We start from the raw sequence: 12366 nt of genomic DNA, 5'->3' as shown, positions 1-12366 counted from the left end.
AGGTTGCTCAAAGCCTCATCCAGCCTGGCCTTGAACACCTCCAGGGATGGGGCATCCACAGCTTCTCTGGGCAACCTCTTCCAGTGTTTCACCACCTTCACAGTAAAGAATTTCTTCCTAACATCTAATCTAAATCTGCCCTCTTCCAATTTAAATCCATTACCCCTCATCCTGTCACTGCATGACCTTGTAAAAAGCCCCTCCCCATCTCTCCTGTAGGTCCCCTTCAGGTACTGGCGGGCTCTGTAAGGTCCCCCTGGAGCCTTCTCCAGGCTGAACAACCCCAACTCTCTCAGCCAGCCCTCTGATCATCTTCGTGGCCCCCCTCTGTACCTGCTCCAACAGCTCGACATCCTTCTTGCACTGGGGGAGCCCAGAGCTGGACACAGCACTCCAGGTGGGGTCTCACGAGAGCAGAGTAGAGGGACAGAATCACCTCCCTCCACCTGCTGGCCACACTTCTCTTGATGCAGCCCAGGATTCGGTTGGCCTTCTGGGCTGTGAGCACACACTGCCGGCCCATGTTCAGTTTTCATCTACTGACACCAGGGCTGCACTCAGGCCATTCTCTGCCCAGCCTGTATTTGGGCTTGGGATTGCCTCGACCCAGGTACAGGACCTTACACTTGGCTTTGTTGAACTTCATGAGGTTGGCATGGGCCCACCTCTCAAGCCTGTCCAGGATCCTCTGGATGGCATCCCTTCCCTCCGGCATGTTGACTGCACCACAGCTGCAGAGTTGTATGAGCATGGTGCAACTCCCAGCTCTCTTCCCCGTGCAATAGTGCATTGACACACATGCACTTCTTGTGAGATTCCAGTTGCCATCTCTGCATAAGTGGTGCCATGTTTGCACACCAGCCCTCCTGGGGCTAGCTCGGGGATTTCTAGCACACCTCTGTATTGCAAGATATAGTCATACCTAAGCAGTTTACCTGGGAACACTAGAAATCTTTGTGGAAAGACAGAAATCTGTGTCTCCCAAATCCCAGGCTACCATCCAGATCACTAGTTCATCTAGTCCAGGAGCTGTCCTGAGACATCGAGGTGAAACTTTCTAGCTGAAGACAAGCTCTACCTCACCCCCTCATTTCTTTCTTTCATTCCTTCTCTCTGGAACAAGGGAGGGTAATTCCTAGAAAAGATTCTTCCCAGAGATTTTCACATGAAAATTTCCATACTATGCAAGAAAAGAGATGACTCTCGTGATATTTCACTTAAAGAGTCCATTTTATTCAGCAGATATTTTGTGAGTTTCAGCATTTTTCTTCAAATGAATCCTAAAGTAATTGAAATAAAAATGGATTCTAACTCTGAAAAGAATATGGATGAGGATGAAGGTAATCTTCAGAATACAGCTTTTTAGGTTTATCATTTAATAAATTGAATATGTGTCTTCTGAAAGTAGATTATTTTAGCTATATGTGCAGGCATTTTTACATGAAAATGGGAATGCACAAACTTACAACCTTATATCTTTTATCTTTTAAATGGAAATAACACTTTTCCCTGAAGAACCTAGAAAACATGATGATGTGTTTGCATTAGTGCTGTATGTGACTTTGGAAAATTATTGTGAGATTCTTAAGAAAAAGTAGCTTCTTCATTATATACTACAATAAATATCTTATTTTTTTAAGAGTTATTTAAAGCTATTGATGAAACTATAATTAAAATTTTGCTAGTCTATGAAATAAAATACCTTGTAATTATTTTTAAGCATCAGTTAAGCTTCATAGTGCTTGTTACTATAATCAATTTGCAGTGAAGAAAAGAATGAAAACACATAGCTTACTTGATGAAAGACGTCTGATCAGCTTCAAATATATTTTGAAAGGCCTGGAGTTTTGATTTTCGATCTTGCATTAATTGCTGTATCCCTTCTCTAATGTACCTTCAAACATATATGTACAATAATATTGTGACAGATGATGCTTCTGCCTTTCATAGCCTCAGAATTCGCTGCAGCATGGGGGAAGATGCACCTTCACAGTGGAGGCAAGAGATCTTCTCAGAGTGTTTTTCTATTACAAAATACAATCTCACTGATTTGTCTGCCATTTTGTGTTTCCTTCTCAGAGGGGGTGAACATTCCTGTTAGCAGACTAGGGTGTGAATTACTGCTTTAGCTTTTGAAATGCTCTGTTGGAGACTGGAATTTGTTCTGCCAGAGAAGTCGATGCACAGTACTTTGATAAGGATGGTATTGGCAGGTCCCGTGCAGTCCCCAAAGCAACCCAGAGCCCTGATATAATGTAACTAAGTACACATATATCTGCACAGTTTGTCAGTCTTATTAAAAGAGTGTCTTTTAATAAGTTACTCTTTCAAGAAAGTGGCTGAACAACCATTTTTTTATATTGCTGACTTATAGCCTATAATAATGCCAGCATGTTTCCTGACAGTGTCAGGACATGTAATGAAAGAGAGTATAACAAAAATGCAAGTATTTATTTTTTCTCTTTTTCCACTAGTTGGGAAACAAGCCTGGAAAGTGTTAGGGAATGGCTCATACTTCTCTTTCAAGAATGTTTTTTGAGGTCTTGCAGTGCAATCTGCATCAGATAACACTGATCCTCAGGGATTACTCATACATTTTACATGTATGAGAAAGCTATTAACATCTCCATGACACAGCAAAGCATTAAGCATCCAGAGTGTTTCATGTAAAAAATATTGAAATCATAGTGTTTTAAAATGTAAGTGTTCATCAAATATTGCTATTTAAAAACAAGCTCTAATATGTAAAATTGGAAAACAGCATGTTCTACGTCAGCCTTTTTAACAGCCATCTCAAAAAAAAAAAAAAAAAGGCAGTACTGAAGGAATAAAATACTTGTAACTTTAAAATTGTTCAGTTACTTATGCAGTCTAGTGAAACACACTGGTTTGACCTGGTGCAGGTATTTCTATTCCAAATGATTTTGGATTTTAACTCAGTAGAAAGATTGTGCTGTGGAATGAAACGCTACCCGTTAACATTTTAAAAAGGGTCAAATTCCTTGAGTATATGTTTGTTTTCAAGTTGTAATCCCCTTAATAATATCAATTCTTACTCTTAATTTTTGATTAATACAAATCAAGTAATCATGTAAAATTGTAATAAGCTTGTACAATTATTTGGTGTGGAAGTGTGCTCTCTGTGTGTTTGGTTAATTTTACTACAAATTCTGAACATTCTTTGCAGACAGGTAGTAAGTACACTGCTATCTCATCTGGAAAAACATATTTAAGATCATATATACTTCAACATTTTAGTTACTTTCTGTTGTATTTGCTTTATCTCAGTGACTTTGGTATCACACAAAAATAAATACATTTTGCAAAAAAATTATGAGATAAAGTGGGTTAAAAAAATCATAGAAAAACATGTATTCCCTAAGTAGATATGTGAAATACAACAATTCTTAGTGCTGTCTTACATTTCTTTTGGTTTTTACCTAATTTGTATGATTGTCTGTTAAGTGTGCTCACAATGGACTTTGAATTTGTTAATGATTTCCAAATTGTATTGTTTCTAGGTACAAAACTTGTTTGTTTCACTCAGTAAAACATGACTTTGTTGAGTCAGAGAGTACATCCAGTTCTGCAGGACTATGCATGTTTCTTAAGTGTTTCTGCTTAGGATCACCAGACACCATCAGCAGTTCCGCGTGAAATCTTTTCATCATGAACTGTGCATTACAAAGCATCCTGTGTGAGCAAAAGTCAGTTTTCATTAGCTGTGTGATTATGGTGAATGACAGCAACAGAAATATTAGTTTGGCCTCAATGCATTTAAAATGCAGTTTTAGAAGTCTATTTCTAGAGCAATGTTACTGAATTAATTGGGAAACAACTCATACTTCAAGAAGGTCTTGAAAATTTGCAGATGTGGATCACTCACTTGCATTTGTCAATTAAAATAAGGAAAGTCATAATAATTTTAGTACACAAAGCCTTTGAAAAGAAGTTCTAAGACTACAGCAATCTGAAAGGATTACTACAGCATGGAATGTGTTTGCTTGCAGAATCTCCTGTGTAGTGAATCTCAGTGCAGAATTAAACTATGACATATGAGACATGCTGCCCTTTAGCTGATGATATGTTTGACCTCTTGTCCATTTGTAGCCTATTGGTGCTTTGAACCCAAAGAGAGCAGTCTTCTATGCAGAACGGTATGAGACATGGGAAGATGATCAGACTCTACCTTATCATTACAACACCCACTACTCTACATCTACTTCTACATTGGCTTGGCTTGTTCGTATTGTAAGTATTTCTGGACCCTGGTTTTCATTACTATCTTTATCTACAGCATCTCTTCTGTCACTTACTACTATTTCAATTTTTTTTAATGAAAGTACGTTTCTCTCAAAATCCCACTGTTCTTTGCTACCTTAAAATCTCAGAAATTCCCTAGGTATACTGTGTATACTCATTTGAGTGATCAAGGGGTCCTTCCTACCCAAACAATCTGAAATATATTTAGACACAAAATTGTGGTGGTGTAAAAGACACATACCGTGAAAAAATCCATCTAAAAAAAATTATCTAGACAGTACAGAAAGCTGATACTACTCATATGTTCATTTATTATTTTCAGCTAGGGACAGATATATGCAACATTAAAGAAAAATGTTTTGTAAAAAGCACATTAAACTGTGTCAGACTAAGAGGGGAATTAAAGAACCAGTTTTATATTAAAGCTGTATGGAGTAATATTTTATGCAAATCAACTGTGCTTCTCAATTAATTAATAACTTAGAGTTTTCAGAAATATAAAAATGTAGATTCTAACTTGAAACTGCTATTTCAGTTCTGGAAACATGCTTAAATCCTAGCCTCAAAATCAGATCTATGGAAGGGGTCCAAACTTCAAAGACAGAACTAATCTGAATTCACTGTACATGTTAACACAATGAATTACAGAAAATGGAGTGTTGAGGAGAGAATTAAGGTTTCACAGAGAAACCTGAATTAATGAAAAATTGAGTCACTATGTAATTACTGAATTTAAACTACACCCTGCCAATAAAAATCTATCTCATAAGGTGTATTTTAAGCATATTTCACACACAACCAAGCAAAGCAGAGCCGTGCAAAGCTAAAGATCTGAGTTTTCACTCATCTCAGCTTCCTTTAGACATATCCTGTTTTTCTGCTCAGAAGGGAAGAATTCCTGTGTCTATGAGTTCGGGATATACTTCTTCTTAACCCGTGGGAAACTAAGCGTTGATTACACTCCTATATGGGGTGATCACTGTACTCCTTTTAAATGTTGCTAAATTATTCATGTATTTTGAATTCATTTTATGGTTCACATGTGCTTCTTTGTTGCCTTAAAGTATATTAAAAACAGTGGGTTTATTTGCATGTTTATCTATTAATTTTGGCTGCTATTCAACAAAAGATCCCCTCTTGCTAGTCAGCAGATTCTTAGGTCTGAAAGTCTACTTACAGGCTGAATGTACAACACACCAAGGAGTATTCATTTCCTGTATTAGGCTAATGCTATGTCATTTTTACTACTGTTGTTTATGTAAAACCGTAGGTGTTCTCGCTCTCTTTCTCTTCCGCCCTGAAAGAGCAAGAGAGCAAGGTCTGTGCCTTGATGACCTTGCAATATAGACCTGACAAATTGTGTTTGTTACAGCAAACAATATTTTGTGAAAATAGAAAGCAAAAAAGGAAAAGTAGTGCTTTCCAGGAAAGAGATTGCTGATGACAAGAAGGTGAAAACAACAAAAGAAGAATTTAAATAAGGGGGCATACCTAGATAGGTATTTTAAAGATTATTTACATAGGAGTGACTAGCAAAGTCCTCACTAGTGGGAGGAGACAGAAGAAGCGAGGGAGAGAGAGAGAGACAGATGAGATCAGATAGGGCTGCATATGGAAATCGAAAATAAAGAGTTGAAAATAAGTGTGTGTAGAGACAGTAAAAGGTTATAGCTATGGGGATTATAAAGTCATAGTGATCCTTAGAGAGGTACTTTTGGCTACAAAATAAAGAATGAAATATCCTAAGGGAGAACATTATGCCAGTGAAGTTGATAGATAATGCTAAGTCAGATTTCTGGAAGGTAAGGTGTATTTCTTGCCCATGATTTTTCTGAGCTAGTGTTTTGGTATGATTTTGTGAAGACTGTGTAAGAACATTTTATAAAGGTAAATTACAGTCAGGTCCAGAAAGAGGAAGGTGACAATAAGAGATGCAGAGATTCAGAGAGAAAAATGCTTTCAGTATTTCAAGAGAATGGAGAAGATTCATGGGAAGAGATGCGTTACTGTAGAGCTTTTGGTGGAAAGTGACAGACAACAAGCTGAGAGTGAAAGAGAGGAGTGGAAAGTAAAATCATGGGAGAGGACTGAGCAGACCAAAGAATAAAAGAAAAGGGAAAGAAAAAAGAGAGAAATTGAGAGAAAACAAACAAGCAAAAAACCAAAAATCTGTGAGAAAAAGTATACTGGGATAGTCTAGATAGAAGCAGAACAAACCAGTATAGAGTAATGGGGATCCAGGGGGAGAAACCACATTCCTAGACCTTTTTGTTGGAAGAAACACTAGTTGCAGTAGGAAAGGAAGTTTCAGGCACTCTGAAGTATGTATATATAGAGCTGTGTAATTGCCACAGAAACTTAAAAAAATGTTTGAATCTTGCTTTTTGCCTTTGACAGATGCAATCTGGTTGCTGTCAGTTCTCTTCAAAACATTGCTTGTAATATCATATTTCTGAGTCAGTTCTGTGATAATATGCTCCCTACTGCCTTATATTTCCCTCTGTTACTTTCCTTTATCTGATAAATCAGTCTACTTTTATAAAAGGCACTTTATGTCTTAACCTAAGTTCTGTCCTGTTTAATTGATTTTGATATAATTAATCTCTGCCTCAGTGTTGTCATTAATAAATTTTTCCCTGGTAATATGTTTTTTTCTTGAGTTCTTTTGTGTATTGAGTGTCCAGTAAAAAAAAGTCTTTAAAATTGTCCAGTAAAAATCCGTCTTTAAAATTGACCCATTTCATTATGTTTTAAAAAATATGACAGTGGTTTAGCTTGTGACATGTTGAAGGTACAGATAATTACAGCAACTATAATGATTTTATAGTGAATTTTTATTCTTCTGCCTTTCGTTATACTTAATAGAATAGGGTGTAATCCTTAACTGAAGCTATGGGCTACTAGTGCATCTGCAAAGATTCTGTTTGTATTTTCTGTGAGCTGGTTGTACAAGTCCTGGTGTGCTCTCTACTGTAAGAACACTAGGAGAAAAATGAAGGCAGTTTCAGGATAAGCAGTAGTTCAGTCCCACCAGGGTATATATCAGATTGGTTACAATCACTTTTGAGGGTTGTACAGCTGACCCTGAAACTCTCCCAAAACAAGGTAATGCACACACCCTCTTTCTGTATAGACTCCCTACACACACATACATGTGTGCATGCACACAATCATACATGAATTGAAATTATAATTAATTAACCTGCATGTGTTTATTTAAACTAATCCATTGTGCCTTTCACACCACTCCATAATACTAGAATGCTGAAAAGTCAGGAAACAATCCTCTAACTAGCTTCATAAGAAATGAACTGTGCCACAGCCTAGAAATCTTTGTGCTTTAATTACCAATGAAACCTGCATGTTCTCTAAAATGTTAGTTTTATGTCCAAAATCAACTGTTTCTTGAAAGTGATCAGCTTTCTTTCTAAGTTGAAGGGTAGATTGTTAAAGGTTAGATAACTACAGAGATAGATAATGAATGTGAAAGTCGACTGTATTGTTCAGTCAGGTTAATAATGATGATAAAAACTAACAGAGAACACCATGATTTGTGTAATATTGCCTTCCTCTCCTCTGAGGTGTTACAGAAATCAAACCATGGTTAAACATTTTTGCACATCACACATCTTTAGATCCAAACCTAAGAAATTCATCTTATTCCTTAGGAAATCTGAGCCAACATCACCCACAAGTTTGCTCCAGCAAACAGAATAAAAGGGATTCTGGAACAGGATGCACTGTTCTGTTGACACAGTTCTATTTTTGTATCAATGAAATTAAATATTTGTACTTTATGGATAGGTGACCTTACCACCTGGTTCAAGAGTGATTTTTTTCACCTGGAAACATTTGGGCCAGTGAATATTTGAGCTGCAGTAGGTAGAATAGTTTAAACAAGGAATCCTACATCAGAATGCCATATATTCCAGTGACTTGAATGTCAGCCTGAAAATTAGATAGAAGAAAACAGAAAGGTAGACAGAATAATTCTGGCTTGAATGTGAATATCATAGTTGTTTTCAGTTTTAGGTGAAATAGGCTAGAGCTATGGTGCAGCTGGATGTGCTCAGTAGTTACTGTTGAAGAAGAAGTTGTGTTTGCATGAATCAGTTACACGGCTATTGAAACGAAGACCAATATTAGAGAGTGTGCTGCTTTAACGTTGTGGCCAAGAAGTTTGTAGAGAATAATTCATTTCCAGTTTCTATTACAATAGCTAAGTACTTGTCCAACGTAGAAGAAATTCTGGATTTATTATGAGTCAGGTCTGATTGAAAACGAGTTTTCAGTGAGATTCAAAGGTGGGGAGGACTTGAAATCCTCTTGTAAACAGAAGTGAATCCAAGTCTCCTAGCTGATAGGTCTGAGCAGGACAGTCACAGATATATCAGACAGAAGGCATGTGTCACTCTGACAAAACCCCAAATTCTCTTGTTTTTCTCCTTTTACAAATGGCTGGAAAGACATTTTTATTTGACATAAGATGTCTCAGAATGACACATCCCTTCCTCTTCCCTGCCCTACTCCCATTCAAATGGGACTAGGCACTGTTAAAAGGGGATGGAGGCAGAGTAGTGCTGTTGGATGGAAACATTCCTTGTTTCCACAGCTCAAACTTGCATTCCTTGTAATCAAGTACCCACAAATTTATCGTCTTCTTGGCAGTGAACAAGGTGTGAATTTTATTCAGAATATTAGGAACAAGTGAGATGCAGTTGTAGTGAAAACATTGTGCAGCTTTGTAGCTTTCACAGCAACAAAACCTTTACATGAAATGACAGTAATCAGTATCATAGAATAACAGTATTTAAATCAGCGTATTGAATAGGGGTATGAGTTGTATTTATATAATAAAAGCACTTGACTTTCCAGAGAATAAAAAATGACCTTAAAATTATGTGAGAAGTCTGAGATAAAGCAAGTGAGAGCTCTGAATTTGCGCTAAGGATTAAAAATCCGAAAAGATAGGCACAACAGGTCATAGCAGGATAGCATAATAGGGCACCCTGTAGTGCTCAGCTATTAAAAGTTTAATCCTTGATTATGAATTTTATTGCTTTTGTATATTTGTCTCAGATGCTTAAAATAATGTTGTCATGGAATTTTGGATTAATATTTTCACATAATTTATTGTAATGAAATAGTTTTTTCTGGTTTCTGCTTTTCTTAAATCCACCAACTGCTTCTGATTTCAGAAGCTCAGCAGTGACACACAGTCTGCTGCACAATGATATTCACAAAAAATTACATATATCTTATAAAGAAAAAAGTGATAGGTAGGGGTTGGTAGAAGACAGAATTATTTGTGCAGATTTGTGCACAAGTCAACAACATATGCAGTTTTTCAGTATGAGAAAGCTAGAAAATTAGCATAATTTGCAAATATTGCAAAGATTTGGGGGGAGGAATTAGTTAAAACCAAAACAATTCTGATGTTAAAAGGATTCATGTAAATTTAATGTTAAAATTATAATATTAATAGAATTTTAGTGTAAATTAATATAATCCAATTCCTATATATATTGTTTTCCATTTGCTAGCTCTGGGTCTGAATCATACTATTTTTCATTTATATTTTACATGAAGTTCACTATATAAACCACTGTAAAATCTAGACGAATAGAAACTTAATTACTTTTCTTTCAGTATTTCAATTTATTAAGATACTTTTATGCTGCTTACCAGGCTGAGCTACTGCTAAATTTTAATATTCTGTTCAAATTATAAACCACTTCCTCACTTGCCGCTGATGCTTTCAATATTCACTAGTGCAAACAAAGTCATTGTGCAATGGGAATCAGGGTTCTCCAAAAATAAATGATATTGTGATTATTTTTTATTTACTGTAATTATTTCTAGTTAATTATTTAACACATACTAGGATTCTCAGATGGGAATAAATGCACTGATGAAACTATATTTCTTAGATTATTACCTATTCTTTTGAATGTATCTTTTTTGATATAAATCCCCAGCGTTTTCAGGCAAAAAAAAAAAAAAGACATGGAAAAAAAATTCCACCATTTAATAAGCAGTAGAAAGTCTTGCATTATTATAATGAAAACAATTCCGTATTTGCACTGATGTGCAGTGAAAGTTAAGATACTGTCCCTGGCTAAAAACCAAAAACAATGTAAAACAAACTTTGTGCAAATATAAACAATTCCCTTGAGCTACTTTAAAGGTATTGGCATGCTATAATGACAATAAGATAGATATCCCATTCCTTCCACTTTAGAGAGAGAAATTTAGAGTTTTTTTCTTCTTTGAAGTAAAGTAGCCTGTGTTGACTATTTTGTATGATAGGAAAGATTAATTGGGAAGACATGTGGAGTAAAGATTAGAGAAAAAATGGTCTCTGGAAGTCTGAATTCCCTCTTTTATTTTCCTCCTCTTTTTGGATTCTTTCACTACCTTTGCATCCATGCTTTCCTTATATATATTTTAATTGCTCTTAAGTGCTATGGAAAATTAATTACTTCAATCCTCTTTAACCTTGGGTGATTTAAACACAGCGTGTACAATGTGACATAATTCACTCAAAATTTCTTTATTAATGGAGGAGTTCCCTGCTTTGTTCAAAAATTTCAGGAAAGGAAATAACGGCTATATAGAATAAAACTCAGTAGTTGATGGGTATTACTGTAAGAATTCTGATCTGGTGATTATGAACTGCCTTGATTAATGAAATTTACAATCAAGATATGCAAAGAAATACGTTTGGGTGTGGATTTAATGAAATGGACACTTTTTCAAACATTCCCCGTCAGATTTTCACAAAGAGGAAGAAGTAGGATCCATCTATGTGGAAATGTTGCCAAATATTAATTGAATCAGAAAGCTAATGGAGTGGTGGTGGAAAAGCAGGCAGTTGGCAGTGATTTTGATAAACAGGTTCTGCTGTCAAATTAAGGATTTGATTCCCTGTTGATCCCTCCCCTGCAGTGAAATATGGTGACATAAAAATGGGTTCTCCAGACTATCTAAGACTTGAGCTCTTCCTACCCAAAAGTTAATGGCTGTTTCCATTTAGTAAGTATTGGGAGTGAGATTTCAGATAGAAATAGCAAAAGTAAAAACTCTAAACATTTAATCTCTGTACCTCTGCCCCAAAGTAATGCAAAAGTTAGAAATCCTGTAACCATAGTCAGCCTCATAATGACCATACAGCCATTCTGCCTACCATGAGGGAAAACGGAACCTCCTGAGGTCTTTTAAATTGAATAAAAAACAAAAGGGAAGTCCAGTCAGGAAATTTTCTAGTATTTTTTTTGACATGCCATCTTACAAGGGGTAAACAAAGCATGGTAATATAAATAACACAGAGGGTATTTACAATGGTTAGAGTGATGTAGGTAACCATCATGAACTGGAACGAAGTTACATAGGTCTGCCACTGTTGGATAATTAGTCTTATGGAAGAGTGAATATTTCCTTCCAGAACTCAAGGTTTGTTTGTGCTAAATGTGTTAGTGCCAATAAATGTACCAAGATATTAATGACAGATACCCATGCATAGATGTAACTATGAGGTGCCATATTTTTCTTTAATATTGCCTTTATGAAGTATTTTGATCTGCAAGTCATTTGGATTTTGTTAGAAACCTGCTGCATGATTCCTTCTGCTGTTTTCTTAATCCATCTCCATTTCATTGACTACAGGAGCCCTTTACAACATTCTTTCTAAATGCAAATGATGGCAAATTTGACCACCCAGATCGAACCTTCTCTTCAGTGGCAAGGTCTTGGAGGAACAGCCAGAGAGATACCTCAGATGTGAAGGTAACGTACACATTAAAAAAATTGATAAATATGCATTTTCATTTATGGTATTTTTATTTATGTAGGGACAAAGAGGGTTTTCTATTTAATATCTTTATATTCAGTACACTAGGTATAGTTTAAATAAAAGGTAGGTGTTACTAAAGGTTATTCTTCTAACAGAAACAATCAAAGATTCTTTGAAGTTGAGTGGACAAAAGGTGTTTTGCTTTTAGAGAACAACCTAACTGATCTAATTTAGATCAGATAATCAGGAGATGGAGAAAAGCCCAATAAATTGTTTTTTTTTTCCTGCTGTTAGCTCGATATTTGGCCCAC

At 36.0% G+C, this 12366-nt stretch overlaps 1 protein-coding gene across 1 annotated transcript in view; it reads left to right on the top strand.

Moving 5' to 3' along the window:
• LOC104462847 (neurobeachin-like) overlaps window positions 1-12366 on the top strand; it is a gene marked incomplete at its 3' end in the record, with an annotated part of 46124 nt that overhangs the window by 23212 nt on the left and 10546 nt on the right. The window contains exons 5-6 of the mRNA XM_010074978.1: window positions 4111-4251; window positions 11929-12048. Of these exons, the coding sequence (XP_010073280.1) occupies window positions 4111-4251; window positions 11929-12048 (261 nt within the window). The remainder of the gene's footprint in view (window positions 1-4110; window positions 4252-11928; window positions 12049-12366) is intronic.

Source organism: Pterocles gutturalis, unplaced genomic scaffold, assembly GCF_000699245.1.
Source record: "Pterocles gutturalis isolate BGI_N339 unplaced genomic scaffold, ASM69924v1 scaffold50837, whole genome shotgun sequence".
Classification (NCBI taxonomy): Eukaryota; Metazoa; Chordata; class Aves; order Pterocliformes; family Pteroclidae; genus Pterocles; species Pterocles gutturalis.
The sequence above is the reverse complement of the archived record's forward strand: the minus strand, read 5'-3'. Positions and strand labels throughout refer to the sequence as shown.